This window comes from Meles meles, chromosome 13 (assembly GCF_922984935.1).
Source record: "Meles meles chromosome 13, mMelMel3.1 paternal haplotype, whole genome shotgun sequence".
NCBI lineage: Eukaryota > Metazoa > Chordata > Mammalia > Carnivora > Mustelidae > Meles > Meles meles.
Genome location: NC_060078.1, coordinates 48,030,428 through 48,051,564, shown reverse-complemented (window position 1 = coordinate 48,051,564; position 21,137 = coordinate 48,030,428). Strand labels below are relative to the sequence as shown.

Genomic DNA, 21,137 nt, shown 5'->3' with positions numbered 1-21,137 from the left:
ACCAGCTTACTATTGGTTCATTTACATAAAAGATCCAATTAATTAAATACCTTATTTTTCACTTGGCTATAATATTATGACGTTATATAATTTTACAAAAATTTACTTCTAAAATTTCAAACCCTGAATACATAAAATGGTGATGGTTTCTATCCTTTCTTAGTATCAGAAAACTCAAGCATAAGAATGCACCATGAATAGTAATTATTATTATCTGATTGACAGATAATAATAATTTTTTATTCTTAAAGATTTTGTATTATATGATTTATGTATACTGGGCTCTCCATAAATGTTGTGTGAACTGAATTCATGAAAGACCACTGAGTAGAAAATCAAGGAAGATATTCTTCAACATGATATAGAGAACTAAAAGAAATTTTCAAAGAGTGAAAAGTATTGTATTGCAAAGTAATATTGTATCCAGCTGGATGAAAATTAGCATAAACTAGATCACCATATGTAGAATTCTATAGAAAACATTTCTGCAATCGTGGGAAATTGAACTAGAAGACCAAGACGTTCCACTTACCCTCCAAAGTTCTGTTTCTGTATCCTCAATCTCGATAGAGCATCCCTCAGAGCCCAGTGGACCTGCTTGTTCCGTAGAGTGTAGATGACAGGGTTCAGCAGCGGGGTCACCACCGTGTTCACAAGGGCAGCCTCCCTGTTGAAGTCCAGCCTGTTCGTTTGCTTTGGTTTCACGTATATAAACACACAGCTGCCATACATCAGAGAGAGGACTATGAGGTGAGAGGAGCAGGTGGAGAAAGCTTTCTGTTTCTCCCTGGCTGATGGGAGTCGCAGGATTGTGACTACTATGTTGCTGTATGCAATGATGGTTATGATAAGAGATGTTATAAGGATAAACAAAGCGAGGACAAAGGCCAACATTTCAGTAGATCTGGTGTCAGAGCAGGAGAGATGAATCAGGGGGCCAAGGTCACAGAGAAAGTGGGGGATGACGTGAGGGCCACAGAAGGATAACTGGAAAACTTTCACTACCAGCCCAGTGATGAGAGGGAAGGCCAAAGCGAAGCAGGCAGTGACTAGGAGGAAGCAAATCTTCGGGTTCATGATGGTTGGGTAATGCAGAGGCTTGCAAATGGCCACATACCGATCCAGAGACATCACTGCCATGAGGAAGAAAATTATTGACCCAAAAAATAAAAAAGAAAAGGCTTGTATGAGACAAGAGGTAAAGGAAATTGTTTGCCTTCCCAAAAGGAAGATAGACAGCAGTTTAGGAATAACCGAGGTGGTAAAACAGCATTCAGAGAAGGAGAACGTGCTGAGTAAAATATACATTGGTGTCTGGAGGCGATGGTCAACCCAAGTGATGGTGATGATCACCACATTTCCTGTGATAGAGGCCAGGTAAGCCAGCAAATGGATCAGGAAGAAGACATTCCCTAGGTCCTGGATGGCAGGAAACCCTTCCAGAATGAATTCTTGGATTGTTGTCTCATTCCTCACCTCCATAGTAATTTCCATTTCTCTATCATCAACTCTGCTGGATCTGTCAAATAGAAAATGCCACCACCAAAGAATAAAAATTTAACTGATGGTCACTATTAAAAAGCAATAAATACTACTTTCAGCTACAATTCTGAATGAGGAATCACTTTATATTATTTAAATGTTATAATATAAATTATTTTGAAATTCATCTATTATTAAATTGTAAAAATTGAAGGTTTATTGTTTATTTTTGAAAATAATTTTTACTGTGCAACTTAACTTCTCTAGAATATATTTGAATAATAGTCCATAAGGTAAACACTGTAAAATAAAATTATTTTCAAATAACATATAAAAACAACAGATAACAGTGAAGGCTGTCATCCCACAGAGAATATTTTTATGGGGTCACAATGTTAATTTCTATACTTCAGGTAGCATATGCAATGTATAAAGCCCTCCAAAGCACTGACTTTAGCCCTGTAGAAAAAGAAAGTGTGGGGGAGGGAGCCATTTTCCTATTAGCATGTTCCAAACCAGTTATTTTCCTGAAGTTGGCTCATCCTGAGTTCTTTACCCAAAACTTTAAGACTGAGCAGGAAATCTAGTTTATCACAGTATCTCATAACTACCCAATCCTTGGGTTTAAAGGAAACCATGTCTAAAAATGGGAGTGAGGGATGGTTGCGTGACTTGGCTGTTCAGAATCAATGAGAAAACATTTAAATGTGCATCAGTTTCCCTCTCACTCTACACACCTGGCAGAATAGAAGATCTTCCTTCTGCTATTAGTCGTATTACCTTTCAACACTGTTTTATGGGAATATTTTTTGTTACACTGAAAAATTTCAGTGTGATGGAATTATAAATATATTCTCATTATAATCACTATAGGAACATTCATTTTTTTCTTTTTTTTAAGATATATTTATTTATTTGAGAGAGAGAGAATGAGAGAGCTTGGGGGCACAGAGAGAGAAGAATCCCTGCTGAGCAGGGAGCCTAATGTGGAGATCAATCCCAAGACCCTGGGATCATGACCTGAGCTGAAGGCAGATGCTTAACCAATTGAGCCACCCAGGCACTCGAGGAATATTCATTTTTTAAAAAAGGCCAGTGCCTAGCTGGAAGCCAAATGAATTGTCATGTAATCTTTGGGAAAGGATTCAGGCATATGTTGGAAATCAGTGCTCTAATAAGTCACCATAATTAAATTGTGTTTTACTTAATTCTTTGACTTAGTTAAAACTACTACATTAACTATCGATGATCCGCAATACAAACTTAAAGATAACCAATCTCTGCTTTAAATATTTGATTTGTTAGATTGCAAGTTATTCCCATGGTCATGTACTCACCAAGACGCAGCTCACAGGAAACAGCTTCTTTGACAACGTGCTGCTTTTTTCTTCCAACAAACCAGGATCTTTCTTCAAAGCTAATGGAAAGGGGAGGTGAACTTTTGGGAACTTTGCCTATGTCTTAAATTAATAGGAAATTATTGAGACTAATTATTTTTTCATGGAAGACAGAAATTTCTAATCTCTGGAAGATTAACAGTCACAGTTTTCCCTTATGGTGATTGGAATAATAAATCCCAGATCAAGACAATAGAAACTGCTGTAAATATGCACAAGAATATGCTGATGCAACCATTTAAAATTCCTGAACAAATTTATATCCATTCTATGGGATAAAATGACACAGTCCATCACGAACATCAAATTTGGTGGGTTGTGCATCCAAAACAGAAGAGAGTCAGGAAGTAGAAACAACAAACGTTACTTTCCTTTGGACCCTGTTGCTAGTCACTTTCTTACCAACTAGTTGCTTCCCATTTTTCAGAGTAGGTGAAGATCATTGAAGTCATAAATGAGATTATATTCAAGTGCCCTGATGATATATTTACCACAGAGTCATTTACCATCCCTCATGAGGACACACAGGGTTCAAAAGGACAACCCTCTGGAATATTCAAGATTCATTAGATTCATTTGAGGAGTACCAAAAAAAGGGAGCACAAATTTTAATCACAACAGAGTCCCAGAGGACATTTATTTATTCATATTTGGAAATTAGAAATTTCACCAGAAACATACCCTAATTACCATTTCACTGCATATGGTGTTATACTATCACCATTCTCAAGACCCTATGCAGTCCTTTGTACAAGTCCTTAAAGGTATATTTGCCGTGAGTGTCCTAGCGTTGCAAAATTTACAAAGTCCTGAATTACATATGTCCAAAAAGACAAGCTTAGGCATCAGAAAGAATGTTTTACAATTGCCCTCGCTTTTTTCCTTTTTAACCTGGTATTTTCTTTAATGAGGTATAATTTATACACTGTAAAATGCACAATTTTAATTACAAGTTGATGATTTTCTACATATGTAAACATCCAAATAACCACTGCCCAAACCATAGAACATTCCCACCTCATCACAAGTGTCCTTGTGCCCTGTCCCAGTCAATAGCCCACACCAAGAGAAAACAACTAAAGAACTACTTTAATTTCTGTCATCGAAATTTACTTTTGCCACCTCTTGAAATTCATTTATATGGAACACAGCATATGTCTGGCTTTAATTTTCCTCTGATTCCTCTGAGTTATCCATGCTGTCACATGAACCAATGATTAATTCTTTTGTGTTGCTTTGTAGTAGGTCATTATCTATGTATATCACCGTTTTCCATTCTCCCACTGAAGGACATTTATGTCCTTTCCAATTTAGGGCTACTATGAATAAAGACATTATGAATATTCTTCTACAAGTCTTTTTGAAGACAGTATTCATTTCTCTTGAGTATATAACTTGGAGTAAAAGTACTGAATTAATTATAGAATAGGTTTTAGCACTATAAGAAATCGCAAAACAAGTTCCCAAATTGGATTTAGGCTCTCAATAGCAATGCGTGAGAATTTAAAATGCTCCATATTATCACATTGTTCTTGTAAGTCATTTTTAATTAAACACATTCTCTGTAAATTGGTTCAACCACTATGGAAAACAATATGGAGGTTCCTCAAAAAATTAAAAATAGAACTACCATATGATCCAGAAATTCTACTTCTGAGCATATATCCAAAGGAAATGAAAACAGGACATTGAAAGATATCTGCACTACCATGTTTATCACAGCATTAGTCACAATAGCCAATATATAAAAACGACCATCAGTGGATGAATGGGTAAAAAGGACGTTATGTGTGTGTGTGTGTGTGTCTAACAGGTATATATGCTTACATTATATATAATATGTATACATTATACATTATGTATACACATATACTATGTAATATATATAATACATGCACATTATATATATCATAATATGTATATGTGTATATATGTATATAATGTATTATTATTAAGCCATGAGAAAGAAGGAAATCCTGACATTTCTGACAACATGGATGGTTCTAGAGGACATTATGCAAAGTGAAATAAGTCAGAGAAAGATAAATAATAATAGTCCATTATGTATATGCCACATTTTCTTTGTCCATTCATCCATCAATGGACACTTGTATTGTCTCTGTAACTTGGCTTTAGTGAATAATGCTGCAGTGAATGTAGGAGTACAGATATCTCTTCAATATCTTCAATTCCTTTGGATATATCCAGAAATAGGATTGTTGGATCGTATGGTAATCGTTGGATCGTTGGATCGTATCGCTAGTTTTATTTTTTTATCTAACTTTTAAATCGTTTTTTAGTGAAATATAATTTTATACAGTGTTATATTAGTTTCAGGTATACAATATAGTGATTCAATAATTGTATACATCACTCAGTGCTCGTCATGAAAATGTACTCTTAATCCCCATCACCTATTTCACTGACCCCCCAACCTACCTCCCCTCCAGCAATCACGTTTGCTCTCCATATTTAAAAGTCTAGTTTGTTGTCTCTTTGTTCATTTGTTTTGTTTCTTAAATTCCATATATAAATGAAATCATATGGTATCTATCTTCCTTTGAATTACTCATTTCACTTAGCATTATGCCTCCCCCATTATTGGGTAATGGGCACTAAGGAGGGCACCTGATGTAACGAGCACTGGGTGTTATATGCAACTTTGGAGTCACTAAATTCTACCCCCTAACTCATCCCTGCTGCCTCATATGACAAGATTTCAGTCTTTTTTTGTGGCTGAGTATTCCATTGTGTGTATGTATATACATTTGTGGTATGTAATATATATATTATATATATGTGATATATATTAATAATATATTAAATATTATAAATATTAATGATATTAAATATATATTAATAATAAAATATATATATTAAAATAGGAAGCAACCCAAGTGTCCATCTATAGATGGATGGAAAAAGAAGATGTGATATAAAAAAAGAAGAAGATGTGATATATATGTGAGATATATGTGATATATATATATATATATATATATATATATCACATCTTCTTCTTCTTCTTTTTTTATATCACATCTTCTTTTTCCATCCATCTATAGATGGACACTTGGGTTGCTTCCTATTTTAATTCTTTGAGGAAACTCCATATTGTTTTCCACAATGACTGCATCAGTTTAGATTCTCATCAACAATGTACAAAAGTTCCCTTTTCTCCACATCCTCACCAATACATCTTACCCTTTAATTTTTTGGATAATGGCCATTCTAACCTAAGTGTGAGATAATATCTTGTTGTGGTTTTGATTTGTGTTTCTCTGATGATTAATGATGCTGAAAATCTTTTCATATACCTATTGGCTATTTGTATGTCTTCTTTGGAAAAAATGTCTATTCAGGTCATTTGCCCATTATTTTATTTAGATTGTGTTTTTTATTATTGGTTTGTATCAGATCTTTATGTACTTTGGATTAACTGTGTGTGGCCCCAGATTTGGCCCTGACTCCTGTCACTAGCTTGTAGTGTAGTATAGTCATCACTGGGCTCCCCTTCAGGCCGCCCCCAAAGCTGTGCACCTGCATGCCTGAGCCCAACTGCCATCACCAGCCTCCATCACCATGTGCACTCCTATAGGGAGACCCTGCTACCAAGAACCACACTATTCATTGTTCATTCTGGGAAAAAGTCACCGACAATGTGATAACTTGAGCAAAGGGAATATCCCAAATGTCAGAAAAAGAGATAAACCTACACAAAAAAATACATGGAAATCTTTCTATATGCACAATGTTCTGTTAGTGGAGTAAAATATATTCTTCAAATTCTTACATAATTGTGTGCCAGAAATCTTCATAACACAGTCAATTATTATCCTGCAGTCACAGAACAATCAGACCAAAATATTAGAGTGGCCATTAAGCAACCCATGCCAACAAACACCAGCTCCAGGATTTTTCTTACAGTATTTTGTTTCCAAATCTATCCTTTCGTATGAAAATCCTGAATAACTAAATTACAGTTGTAATTCTTCCACTAAAATATCCCACTAAATATTCCACTAAAATATCATTTGCACAGTGAAGGAAACCATCAACAAACAAAAAGGCAACCTACTAAGTACAACATATTCACAAATACCTATCTAATATATCTAATAAAGGGTTAATACCCAAAATATTTTTTTAAAAAAACCCTTAAGGGCACCTGGGTGGCTTAGTGGGTTAAACCTCTACCTTCTGCTCAGGTCATGATCTCAGGGTCCTGGGACAAGTCCCACATCAGGCTCTCTGCTCGGCAGGGAGCCTGCTTCCTCCTCTCTCTCCCTCTCTGTCTGCCTGCTTCTCTGCCTACTTGTGATCTCTGTCTGTCAAATAAATAAATTAAATATTTTTTTAAAAAAACCTTAAACATCCAAAAAATTCAAATTATCTGAGTTTAATATTCATGACCTGGATAAACAATTTTCCAAGGAAGACATATACATGACCAACTAACACATGAAAGAGAGAGAGGCAAACCATAAGAGACTCTTACTACACGGAAAAAACTGAAGGTTGCAGGAGGGGTAGTGGGTGGGGGATGGGGTAATTGGATGATGGGCATTAAGGAGGGCACTTGATGTAATGAGCACTGGGTGTTATAGTGAACTGATGAATCACTAAAGTCTACTCCTGAAACTAATAATACACTATGTGTTAACTAACTTGAATTTAAGTTTTAAAATATGTCATGTGTGAACACACTCAAAATTTAAAAAAGGAAAAAAAAATTTTAAAAAGGACTAAAACAAACGAACAAAAACATCTCATTACTTTCTCTCTTCTAGGCTCAAATTGTGTTTCTATTACAGTGTGTCTCCATGTCATGTTCAGCAGCAATAGAGTTATTTCACACTAGTACTAACAATGGACACCCAGAGATTATCACATCAAACTTCTCATTCCACAAATAAAGATATTTGTTTATAGATTCATTTGGAAAGACTCTACAGTCACCATTAGACTCCTTTCTACCTACGAATAGATTCATCCCAGTTCCTTTAAATTTCCTATAGTAGAGAGACAGTCTTAACTACTCAATTTCTTGTCCTAGAACTGATAATGCTTCCTTTCCTGTGGTACTCATCATAAGGTCTTTAGTACTAAAATCAACAAGGCAAACCAGTAAAACCAATGGGAACTTTTAATTTCAACCAGAGATACTTATGTGTCTTCATTATGGTGGGAACTAGAATTATAAAGATTTGTATTCTATTTATATAAAAACTATGCACCAGGGCACCTCAGTGGCTCAGTGGGTTAAAGCCTCTGCCTTCGACTCAGAGCATGATCCCTGGGTCCTGGGATAGAGCCCTGCATTGGGCTCTCTGCTCAGCAGGGAGCCTGCTTCTTCATCTCTCTCTGCCTGCCTCTCTGCTACTTGTGATCTCTGTCTGCCAAATAAATAAATAAAACTGTAAAAAAAAAACTATGCACCATTGAAAACAATTGCAGTGAGTCATTTCGAGTAATGTTTTAATATCATGACAGTTACATATACATATATGTCCTTCAAAAATCAATATAGTGAGACCATGTTGCATCTAACCTTGAACCAGTTTGATAATCTTAATTCTTGTGAATTCATTTTTCATCTCCATGCACTTACCACAAGTAGACACTTGAAAACACACCTTTCCAACTTTGAGATTCCACATGCATCAAACAGAATCATGTATATGAAGCTGCTCATTAAAATTTGTTAATTCCTATTGAGCTGAAACTAGTGAACAGATCTGGGAAGATAATTTCATCGCAATATAAAAAAGAAAGTTAGAGCTTTCAAGTAGAGGAGTATGTTGGATTACAAGATAAATTGGCCCCTATTCTAAGAATAAATAAGCAGAACCTCTAAAAACACATTTGCAAGTCTATATAGGAGATTCCAAAAATATGAGGGAGATTGAATTAGATGGAGAAAGGGCATTCTCCTCTGACAGTCTGTGGTTCTATTTTTGCAATCTAACCCTGGACAGAGCATTCCTCAGAGCCTGGTGGACCTGCTTGTTCCTCAGAGTATAGATGACAGGGTTGAGTAATGGGGTCACCACCGTGTTCACAAGGGCAGCCTCCCTGTTGGAGTCCAGCCTGTTCGTTTGCTTTGGTTTCACATATATAAACACACAGCTGCCATACATCAGAAAGAGGACAATGAGGTGAGAGGAACAAGTAGAGAAAGCTTTCTGCTGCTCCTTGGCTGATGGTAGTCGCATGATTGTCACTACTATGTTGCTGTATGCAATGATGGTTATGATAAGAGATGTCAAAAGGATAACCAAAGCAAGGACAAAGGCCAACAATTCAGTAGATCTGGTATCAGAACAAGAGAGGTGAATCAGGGGCCCAAAATCACAGAAGAAGTGGGGGATGACATGGGGGCCACAGAAGGATGACTGGGAAAGCATTATAACTGGAACCACCATGAGGACAAAGCCCAAAGCTAAACAGGCCATGACTAGAAGGAAACACATCCTTGGGTTCATGATGGTTGGGTAATACAGAGGTTTGCAAATGGCCAAGTACCAGTCTAGGGATAATACAGCCATAAGGAAGAAAACAGTTGTTCCCAGGAAAAGAAAGACAAAGGCTTGTATGAAGCAGGCAGCAAAGGAAATTGATTGCCTCCCTGACAGAAAGATGGCCAGGAATTTTGGAATAACAGTGGTTATAAAACAGCATTCAAAAAAGGAGAAACTGCTAAGGAAGAAGTACATGGGTGTCTGGAGATGATGGTCAACCCAGGTGATGGTGATTATGAGTATGTTTCCCATGATGGAGGTCAGGTATGCCAACAGATGCACCATGAAGAGAACCTTCCCAAGGTGCTGGACATTAGGAAAGCCCTCCAGGGTGAATTCCTGAACTTCTGTCTGGTTTCTTGCATGTTCCATCACTGACTTTCCATTTCTTCAATTCTATGAGCTATGTTGTAGAGTTTCATGACTAAAGAATGAAGAACTTTATTTTATTAAACACATAAAACAGTGTAGGCAAATGGTGGAGGGCAGGTACAGGCTTCCAGTTATGGAATGAAGAAGTCACGGGATGAAAGGTATAGCATAGAAAATACAATCAATGGTATTGTAATAGTGTTGTATGGTAACAGACATTGCTATACTTGTGGGGAGCATAGCATAACATATAGAGCTGTTGAATCTAGAGTTGTTCAGGTATAGATTGTATACCTGAAACTAATGTAACATTGTATGTCAACTATACTTTAATCAAAAAACTTTTTTTCAGAATGGAAAAAATAAAAATAAAATAAAATATTGTAATCACGGTGACTGGATTTTTCTACTATTCTAAGCATTATATTTTACGTCTAATTGCTGCACTTAAGTAAAAGTAAATTTTTATCTATGAATGTATTTAAGTTAAATTTAAAAAAAATAACTGTACATGTGGCTATAAGTTTTCATAAAGAATAATGTAATTTTAACAGTGTTAGTCATTCTTCTATAGTCTATTGACAAGCCGAAAAAAAAATCCTTCTTTTAGTAATATATCTGATTATTAGTTATAAGGTACCATTCATATCATGAATTCACAGGGTAAATATTGTAAAAGTAAAATTGTAGCCTTAAAAAAAACTTATTGTCGGGGCGCCTGGGTGGCTCAGTGGGTTAAGCCGCTGCCTCTGGCTCGGGTTATGATCTCAGGGTCCTGGGATCGAGTCCCGCATCGGGCTCTCTGCTCAGCAGGGAGCCTGCTTCCCTCTCTCTCTCTCTCTGCCTGCCTCTCTGTCTACTTGTGATCTCTCTCTCTCTGTCAAATAAATAAGTAAAAAATAAAAAAAATTAAAAAAAAAAACTTATTGTCATGAGTAGGTCATCCCACAAAAAAATATTCTCCAATGATATCCTTAGGAAGTGTCATCCATATTTGAAGTCACAACATCACCTGTAGGAAAACTTCCTTTGGTTCCAGGTGCTGCCCTCTAAAGTGAGAGAGCACTACAATAGCAGACAGACGTTAATTATATTGTTGGAGACACACATCAGGCCATTTTCCCACAGAGCTTGAGACTAATCAGTAAGAGAGGAGAGTTTTCCCTTCCTCCTGTGTTAAGTGGTCCATCTAAGGGAGAGTATCTTTTGACTCTTTCAGTCGATACATTTAGGAGATACTAGTCTGATGATAGAAAGAGAAATTGCATGCCTTGGCTCTGGCAATTCTTTTTTTTTTTTAAGATTTTATTTATTTCTTTGACACAGAGAGAGACAGCCTGAGAGGGAACACAAGCAGAGGGAGTGGGGGAGGGAGAAGAAGGTTACCTGCAGAGCCCAGGAGCCTGACGAGGGGTTCGATCCCAGGACCGTGGAATCATGACCTGAGCTGAAGGCAGATGCTTAACGACTGAGCCACCCAGGTGCCCCAACAATTATTTTCTGATTCATTCTTTCTTATATTGTCCACTTAAATAAAATATTCTCTGTTACCATTTAAATCCATAAACGTCTCTATGTGAGCTTTTGTCACTCTGGTCAAGTACTGTTCATCTCAGATCTCTAAACTGGCTGGGTGACTTAGTCGAGCCCCACTCTTAAGTATGTTAAATCAGCTTGAAGAGGAACAGACTCTGCTTCAATTCACAATAAACAAACATCAAAATAAGCCAATCACACTACAGCCATGTACTCACCCAAATGTAGCTCACAATAAGCAGAACTCAGTCTTCCTCTTTTTCACTCTTTCAATAAACCAAAATGCTGATCTAGGCACTTAGAAATGTGTGTGTTGGGGGGGTCAGGGAGAGCACTTGCATTTGAAATGACCCTAATTTCTCCTAGAGAAATGTTTAAAATGTGCATCATGTGTCCTAAACATGCTATTTCATATGAAATCAGAAATTTCCAAAATTGGGGTAAAGTGAAACTTCCATGGAAATCTGGCCTGATGAAATCCTGGAAATCCTGGAAAAGAAAGGATTACATCCATACATATAGTCCTAATGCTCTACTGGAATCTGAGAGTAAGTTAATCTGGAATTCCAAAAAACTTTTATACCTTCCTTGCAGGCTCTAGGTTCCCCAAACTCCCATTCTGCTCCTGCATTAGCCACCACCTGCAAGAGACCTGCTTGTTGGCAAATGCTCCAAGACATAGTGGAAGACATTAACCTCCTCACTCAAATGGATCCCTTCTAATAGTACGCTTCTTAAATGCATTCCGGGATAGGTAAAATGCATTTCCACTTCCTGATTTCTCTAGGTTGAGGAGAATATGCATGTCATTGGAAGCTGAGATCAAAGTGAAATTAATTCTGCCCATAGTTTTCTTAGCTTTGGACTCTCTTGACACCACTCAGGATCCACCAGGACCACTGGGCAAACCTCAGACACACCAGACCTCATTAGAATAAGAACATAGCTAGTTAGAGATCAATGTCCCTCTAGGATCCCCAGTGGCTACTAATTGGGCATTGTTGGAAACAGAAAATTATAATACAAAAATCATACCTACCTTTTCATTATATATGCAAATACAATAATATGGACTCCAAATGTCTATTGTACTCCATAAAAATCTTCAAAGATAGACTGCATATAATCCTCCCAGATTTTATAAAGTCCCAGCTTCATAGTGCTACTAAGGTGGAGTTGAAAGCTCAAGTGGGGGAATTTAGAGCCCCGCCTGAGGTAATAAAATAAAGCTCTCCCTAAATCTCCAAGAGCAGTGTCAAAGAACACCAGACAAAATACCAAGATTAAACAAGAGCTAAATGCCCAGGTTTCAGTTGATAATAACCTTTCACACCAAGAACAAGGAAGAGTTCAACTTCAACGAAAAAAAGACAATCAATGGACACCAACATCAAGATGCGAGAGAGATTACAATTATTTGACAGAGTTTGAAGTAGCCATCACAAAATGCTTCAATGACCAATAACAAGCATGCTTGAAACAAATTTAAAAACAGAAATTTCCAGCTAAGAAATAAAAGGCATAAAGAAGAACCACGTGGAAATTTTGGAACTGAAAAATTTCATAATTAACTTTTTCTTTAAATTATTGGATGGGGTCAATAGCAGAATGTAGGTGATAAAGGGAAAAATTAATTAACTGAAGAAAGAATAACAGAAATTACCCAAATGAACAACAAAAAGAAAGCAAATTGGAAAAAAAAAGATACAGCCTCATGGATCTGTGGAACTATAACAAAAGATCTAACATTTGTGTCACTAGAGTCTGCAAAAGAAAAGAAAAAGAGTGGGGCTGAAAAAGGACTTGGAAGAAACAAAGGCTGAAAACTTCTCAAATTTGGCAAGCAATATAACTTACAAATCCAAGAAACTGAATAAATTCTAAATAGTATAAATCCAAAGAAATCCACATCAAGATACATCATATTCAAACTTCTGCTAATTGAAGAGAAAGAAAAAATTTAAAAGCAGCAAGAAAGAAACAATACATTCCCCACGGGAAAGAACAATTCAAATGACAGTAAATTTCTCATCAGAAACCATGGGGGCCAGAAAGAAGTAGCACAGTATTTTTTCAAGTGCTGAAAGAAAAGTATTGCCAATATGTAGAATCCTACATCCAGTGAAAATATCCTTCAGGAATTAAGGGGAAATAAAGACACTCTCAGATGAAGGAAAAGTGTAAGAATTTCTCACCAGCACACCTATCCTAAAAGAATGAACAGGAATTCTCTGAAAATAAAGGAAATGATATCCAGAGCAACCACTAAAACTGCTGAGCAAATACATACACTTAAAAACATTATAGATAAATCAAAATTGAATTATTATTAAATGTTCCAGTAACCCATATGAAGGCAGGAAAAAGAAAATATGGAAATGAAAAACAAACAGAAAACAAAATGTAAACTGGTGGACTTAACCCCTAAGACATCAAAATATGAATGGTCTAGCTACACCAATTAAAAGAAATACTGAGGGGCTCCTGGGTGGCTCAGTGGGTTAAAGCCTCTGCCTTCGGCTCAGGTCATGATCCCAGGGTCCTGGGATCGAGCCCTGCATCAGGCTCTCTGCTCAGCAGGGAACTTGCTTCTACCTCTCTCTCTGCCTGCCTCTCTATCTACTTGTGATCTCTGTCTGTCAAATAAATAAATAAATAAATCTTTAAAAAAAAAAAGAAATACTGATAACATAAATGAAAATCATAACCCAACTATATGATGTCTATAAACACTCACTTTGAATATAATAATAGAGGCTGTTTGAAAGTAAGTGGATGGGAAAAGATTTTCACGCAAATATTATCAAATGAAGGCAGGAGTAACTATATTAATATTAGACTAAGTAGACTTCAGAGCAATAAAAATTACCAAAATCAGTGAGGGATATTACACAATGATGAGAGCATCCATCCACCAAGAAGATACAGTGATCCTAGATACGTGCACCAAACAAGAGACCGGCAAAATATGTAAAGTAAAAACTGATAGAACTAAAAGGCAAAAAAAGATAGTCAACAATTACATTTGGATACTTCACCATCCCTCTCCCAACAATTAATAAAACAAGTAGTCAAAAAAATCTTTAAGATGTAGAAGAACGCAACACCATCAACTATCAGATTCTAACCAACAATTATAGAACACTCCACCCAAGAACAAAGAAAAAAATAAAATCTCTGAAACTATGAATGAGGTCAGGAGAAATTCCTCTAGAGCATTCAGAGAGATTTGTCTCCAGCCCAGTAGTGCAATGAGGAACATGTTGACCTCTTTTTAAAAAGATCCTGAAATCTGTAAGAGGAAGCCTAAAAAAATTCTTAACTTTTATAATAAATACCACCTAAGGTCATCAGAAATGTCAACAAAATCAGAATTATCGTCTCCTAGCTCCTGGGGCAGGATAGGCTCTGGCCATCTGTCAAATGTCTGAGACAGAAATTGATGGACTATGGCTTAGATCTATCAGAGCCTGAAGCATTCCTGCTGGAGACCATAGGAGCAGCAGCAGAAACATCATTAAAGCAAACCACTAAATGGAAGCCTCCATCAAAGTCCAAGCTGGGAAACAGAAACAGTATCACACAACTTTACAGAGAAGATTTAATGTAGGAACTGGTTAAACAAGTTTTGGTGGACCAAAAGGGCATGAAGGAAACACTGAGGTGATACAGAGACAGCAAGTGCAAAAGAAAGCTTCATCTCCTAGGACTGGAGGAACCAAGACAGAGATTAAGGCTGTTGTAACTGAGAAGCCCAGAGAAGGAATTCCACTGAGCTAGGTCAGAGATCTCTGTTGGGGGTGTGTTTCCTGGGTATCCCTGGTCTTCCTGTGGTGTGAACAGATTCTATGGAGCTAGGACTCAGGCCCCTGAGGAATAGGCACTCCTCAGAGAGTGCTGCTTCTTCAGGATCTTGAAGGAGAGAACTCCTGCTGAGCTGGGATTCAAACTTCTAAGTAAGCAAAACTTGTCACCACAGGACAGTTTCTGTGGGGCTAATAACAGTACTCCTGCAAGTGTGAAAACTGCAGCCAGCTGCTGCCCCTGGGCCCTATCACTGCTGCAGAGTTAAGAAAGAGCATTACAGCAATGCTGACAAAAACAGGAAACAAGTGGAGCAGAACAAGTCCCTTCTGCCTCTAGCAGCTCAGTCTTTCTCTAGGACTCCCTCTGGGCAGACACTAACAGAAATCCCTCTGCAAAGGTGAAACATGGTTTGCAGAACCCCTGGCTCAGAGTTCCAGAGCTGGGGTTCACGCTGAGAGATAGTAGGTTAATAATGAACCAGCTATTGCCCAAGCAACTCAAGACCTCCCCATCTAGACTAGCTCAAGCAGCTATCCCAGCACAGAGGGAAGCGGAAGAATGTGGTTGTGTTTCTTGGCATGTAGACCCACACAAATGTTATGCTGTGGAGATTAATTAGCATCCCAAGGAATCTGAGTGCAGAATGGATTATAATTCAGTCTCTGAGTTTTTCCACTGTCCAATACAGGAAACGTGGATGACAGTTTTGTTTTAGAAAGCACACATTTATGGGACTACCCCATCACCATAATTCATTCTAATCCAGAAAAAGGAAGTATTCTGATGGGTCTCATTCTTCTCAGAAGCATATCATAACCTGTACAAGTCTACCATGGCCTGTACAGGAGTACAAGTGTTGAAGGTGGAAAAGGCAACATGTGGGAGCAAATGACAGTAGATCAACTCAGCATCATACTACCAATAGATTCAGACACAGATGTATGGGAAATCCTAGCCCACTGAAGTCCTGAGGCTTGCTTACCACCCTGCCCAAAAAAAAGACAAAGCAAGAACTAATCATGACTTGGTCCTCAAATCTGACATGAAGGCAATGTAAGAAAAACAGTGTCCTCAAAAGCACAGAACCCTCTTCATCTCATGTTTTTCTAAGAGAATGCCAGGTGTACTCTCCAGCTGAGCTGTCAACATAGTATAACACAAATATGGTGCCTAGCTGATGGATCTAAGGAGGCTACTGGGATCACTCCAGTGCATTGTGGAAAACAAAGGACTAGCCCTGCCTCTGGGCTCTGTAGTTCCCAGACGAGGTGGGCCACATAACTTTCTGCTTGTCTTTGATGAAATAACCCCTCCAATCTCCTAAGAGAAAGGAGTATCTTAGATTAAATTTAAAAAGATAACATAAGAATCTGTTCCATGCAATGGGAAATTAAATGGGACAGGGCTTCTGTAATCTTATGCATCCCTTTCTCTGGAATAAGTGCCTGCCCCTGCCAAACGGGCCTCTGAGAAATCACATCTGGGGAAATGGCTCAGGTCTCTCATCTCTGTTAAGTGATAGACATCACTGCACCAATTCAGTATGCCTGAAAAAAAAGTTATTAGGATCTAAATCTGTGTCCTCTGCTGAAGCCAGTTGGTCCATTTCAAAACACTTTCAGAAAGATTGCTCTTCCAAACGCACTGGTTGGACAGGAGCTGCAGCAGTTTTGCTGCTTGTTAACAAAGACCCTTTTCCCAACTGTGGACAGTGGCAGAAGGTGGAGTCCATGACAGGCTCTAATATGCTTTGGTGGATAAGAGCATATGCTCTGGATTCATGGAGCTGTAGCTGAAATCCTATCTCCACCTCCCATTTGTTGGAGAACTCGGGTGTATCACCTAGCCTCTTACAGTGTTCCTGGAAAACCAAAGATAAATTACTTAGTCTCAGACCGGACACACAGAAGCTACCTTGGCTAGAGGCAGTAGTCAGTGGTGGAAGTGGCACACCAGTGACTACAAATCCCAAAAGTGAGAGAGACTGGTTGGTTGGAGCTCAGTGGTTCTCACCCACAGGTGATTTTGCTCTCTCCTCATCTCCAAGGAGATCTCGCAATGTCTAGAGACATTCTTGTCTGGATTGGTTCTACTGACACCTAGTTGGTAGAGGCCAAGGATGCCGCTAAATTTACTATGATGTACAGGATGGCACCTGCCATGATCAACAAGGTTAAAGTTGACAAACTCTGCTATTGTGGTACCCAAAGGTCAATCCTAAACTGAAGAAAAAGGAAAGCAATATAAAATACAAGAATAGAAGCACCTCATTGTCTGGAGCAAAAGGACAGGAATGTGGCTAAGACTTCAGTTCATAAAGCAGCCTCCAGGGGTGCCTGAGTGGCTCAGTGGGTTTAACCTCTGCCTTTGACTCAGGTCATGATCTCAGGATCCTGGGATCGAGCCCTGAATCAGGCTCTCTGCTGAGCAGCGAGCCTGCTTCCCCCCTCCTCTCTCTGCCCGCTGCTCTGCCTGCTTGTTATCTCTCTCTCTCTCTGACAAATGAATAAATAAAATCTTTAAAAATAAATGAATAAATAAAGCAGACTCCATGGAAGAGCTGGATGTACCACAGCCTGTATCTTATCTCCATCATCCAGACCCTTTATCAAAATATGGCTGTTGGTGCTGGTGAACTAATCTGGTGGAACACTTATAGAAGATCTGCTTGAGTCAGGGAGGCTAAAAGGGTAAGGGCTTGTGGTTGGAGAAACATCTGAAGAAAGGGTGAGCCTCCCTTGACTGGTAGACACTATCAAAGACAAAAAGCAGAGAAATGGGTAAATTGGAAGTTCTAACAGTTCGCTTCTGTGGCTCGCCAAAGAACTGATAATGTGAAGTCATATCAGCCCTTCATAGAAAATGCTGCCTGCTGGGTGCCTGTGGCATCATGAGTTTGTCTACACAAAATCACAAGGACTAATTTTAAGAGATAACATCTGAGAAGCAAGAGCTGCATCTCTGTCTCAACTAAGAAAAGCAAATTTACTGCTGTAAAAAGGAGCCACCAAAAAAATTGTCATGTATCAAGTCTGTTGAAGGAAAGGAAGGCATCTAGAGATGTTCTAGAGAAAGGAATGATCTAGAGAAGATAAACTCCAAGCAAGACCGTACTCTGGCAGGGAGGGGTGCTCACCTGGACCTAGAGGTCACAGAGAGAAGGACCTGTTACTCACATAGTGCTCAGAGGGATAGAATCTGACACAGGACTCCACTAAAGAAGTAAGAAAGTGATCTGAAAACTAAAATGGACTGTTTGCATTTGAAGAGCAGGGGAAAAAGTTTGGGGCCTGAAATATAAAAGGCTTTAGGAAGCAGGGAGAGAATCCACTAAGGAAATGTGGATGATCTATCAGGAACTCCATTTGGCCTTTCCTGAGCAGAGCTGGTCTCACTCATGAGCCTGAGGCTCCCTGAGATAAACAGAATCCACTCTACGTCAGAAGCCACCAGAATGGCTTTTCATTTACCCATCTTAATGCTGCTTCTCACTGCATTAGCTGAATCCACTGCCATCCCTGCAGCCTCTTCCTCTGTGATCCGAGCATCTTAACCCCTACCAACCCTTTCCAACTAGCCACCACAAACGTCACCCTGAGACAGGCAGAGGTGAGGGGCTGTGACATCCAGACTTCCTGGTCTGCTCCTGTCCTCAGCAATAACCCACCACAATAAAATCTTACACTTAGACAGCACTTGACAGCATTGTCTCAGTTCTCTTGTTCAGTCTTGATAGCATCTCTGGGCTGTTTATTTTCCTCATTACACTTGGAAGGAAACTATAGCTGAAGTGAGTTGAGTGCTCTGAAAGAGTCTGAATACAAATCCAGATTTTCTCCTCAACCAGTGAGGGCTCCTTCCACATTGCATTCATCTTTGTACATCCACACCACACCCTGGAATGCAACATTCTTTATGTCTTTTCTTTTTATATTCACCATCATGGATACTGCTATATTCTTAAACTGAATTTTTTAAAAAGATTTTATTATATGATCTCCCTGATATGAGGAACTCGAGAGGCAATGTGGGGGGTTTGGTGGGTAAGAAAAGAATAAATGAAACAAGATGGGATCGGGAGGGAGACAAAACACAAGAGACTCTTAATCTCACAAAACAAACAGAGGATTGCGTGGGGGGGGCGGACAGCATGGTGGGGTTAAGGACATTGGGGAAGGTATGTACTATGGTGAAATGTGTAAACCTGGCGATTCGCAGACCTGTACACTGGGGCTAGTAATACATTATATGTTAATTAAAAATTATTAAAATCAGAAAAAATATTTTATTTATTTATTTGACAGAGACAGACATCAGAGAGAGAATTCAAGCAGGGGAGTAGGGAGGGAGAAGCAGGCTTCCCGTCGATCAGGGAGCCCAATGTGCTGCTCGATGTGGGGCTCGATCCCAGGACCCTGGGATCATGACCTGAGCCAAAGGCAGACACTTAACAACTGAGCCACCCAGGCGTCCCTTAAACTGAATTTTCTAAGGATATAGATCAAATGAGCTTTGTTTTACCAAATGAGTAATGTGATTTTAATCACTCAATGCTCATTTAAATGTTTTTTATTTTTTAAATCATTACAAAATGTAGAAAATATAAAAATTACAAGATTACAAGAAAGCAAGATGAATAACAATAATGGCTCTTCAAGCCATTAGAGAATCTATTAGTAACCACACTGAGTCATTAGTGGTAGTTTCCAAAACCTTATTCATTGGAGAGTCTCTGAAACCACTGTGGATTTCAACATGGAGTCTCCAAAAAAAGCTTCAGAAGACAGAAATTAATTTCTGGAGAAGGTGAAAAGCTTCCTGAGGGCTGCCTTGACCTCCTTGTTTCTCAAAGTATAGATGAGGGGGTTGAGCGTAGGGCTCAACATAGTATACAGTACGCCAGCCAACTTGCTCTTCTCTGCACTATAGCTGGAGACTGGGCTTATGTAGGCATAGAAGACAGCAGTATAATACATGCACACCACAATGAGGTGGGAGGAGCAAGTGGAAAAGGCTTTCTTCTTCCCCTCTGCAGTCCGCATCTTGAGGATGCTAGAGATGATAAAGCCGTATGACATGATGGTCATCAGGAAGTTCAATATGCCATAAAATGCATCCGCCAGGACAATCATGATGCTGTTCACATAGGTGGAGCTACAGGAGAGAAGCAGCAGAGGAGGGACCTCACAGAAAAAATGGGTAATGACATTGGGGCCACAGAAATTTAACTGTAGCATCAGCCCTGTGTGGATGGCTGTGTTGAAGGCACAGAGCACCCAAACACCTGTAGCCAGCTTATAGCAGAATGCCTTGTTCATTGTGGTGCTGTAATGCAGAGGGTGGCAGATGGCTGCATACCGGTCATAGGCCATGACCGTGAGGAGCAGCAGCTCAGAGGATGCAGACCATGTGAGGAAATAGAGCTGGGCCATGCAGCCCCCGTAAGAGATGGAGCGGTCCTTTGACATCAGACCCTCCAGGGCTTTGGGCATGATGGAAGAGGTGCAGATAATATCCATAGTAGCCAAGTTGAACAGAAAAAAGTACATGGGGGTATGAAGCCCAGGGTTGAAGGTGATGGCCAAAATGATGAGGATATTACCTATAAGAGCCACAGAGTAGAGGGAGAGGAAACAGCTGAATAAGAGCACATGATATTCTGGGTGCTCTGAAAAGCCCTGCAGGATAAATTCTGTTACTAGTGTCTGGTTACTCATGGTTCTTGGGCTGAGAGGGGTTTCCAGTAAATCAGGTGAATCTTTACCCACAGCTTCATGTGATTTCCGGGCTAGAGAGAGAAATGAGAGATATTCTAAAGCAGGCTGCTATCATTTCATTCATACCTGACATCATGCCATGAGCAATATTATACAGATGTACTGGGATTTATAAAGGAAGAGAAACATGCCAATAGGACATTAGGCAAAAGGCATGAACATTTAGCTCATAAAATGTAAGTATAAATGGCCAATTAAACTCATAAAGCATCATTCAACCTCAAAGAAATGCAAGTTAAATCAAT

At 38.8% G+C, this 21,137-nt stretch overlaps 3 protein-coding genes across 3 annotated transcripts; all 3 read right to left on the bottom strand.

Annotated features, from left to right (window-relative positions):
* Nucleotides 1-528: 528 nt before the first annotated feature.
* LOC123955599 (olfactory receptor 6C74-like) lies at nt 529-1,494 on the bottom strand. The gene has a single exon (XM_046027814.1). The coding sequence runs from the start codon at nt 1,492-1,494 to the stop codon at nt 529-531; it is 966 nt and encodes a 321-aa protein (XP_045883770.1).
* A 7,336-nt stretch (nt 1,495-8,830) lies between these two features.
* Nucleotides 8,831-9,772, bottom strand: LOC123955603 (olfactory receptor 6C4-like). Its single transcript, XM_046027819.1, has one exon. It carries the CDS (start codon nt 9,770-9,772, stop codon nt 8,831-8,833), a length of 942 nt encoding a protein of 313 aa, XP_045883775.1.
* Nucleotides 9,773-19,905: 10,133 nt separating this feature from the next.
* LOC123955741 (olfactory receptor 13A1) lies at nt 19,906-20,891 on the bottom strand. Its single transcript, XM_046028066.1, is given in 2 exon segments — nt 19,906-20,858; nt 20,861-20,891. Coding segments are annotated over 2 exon segments (984 nt in total).
* Nucleotides 20,892-21,137: the final 246 nt, after the last annotated feature.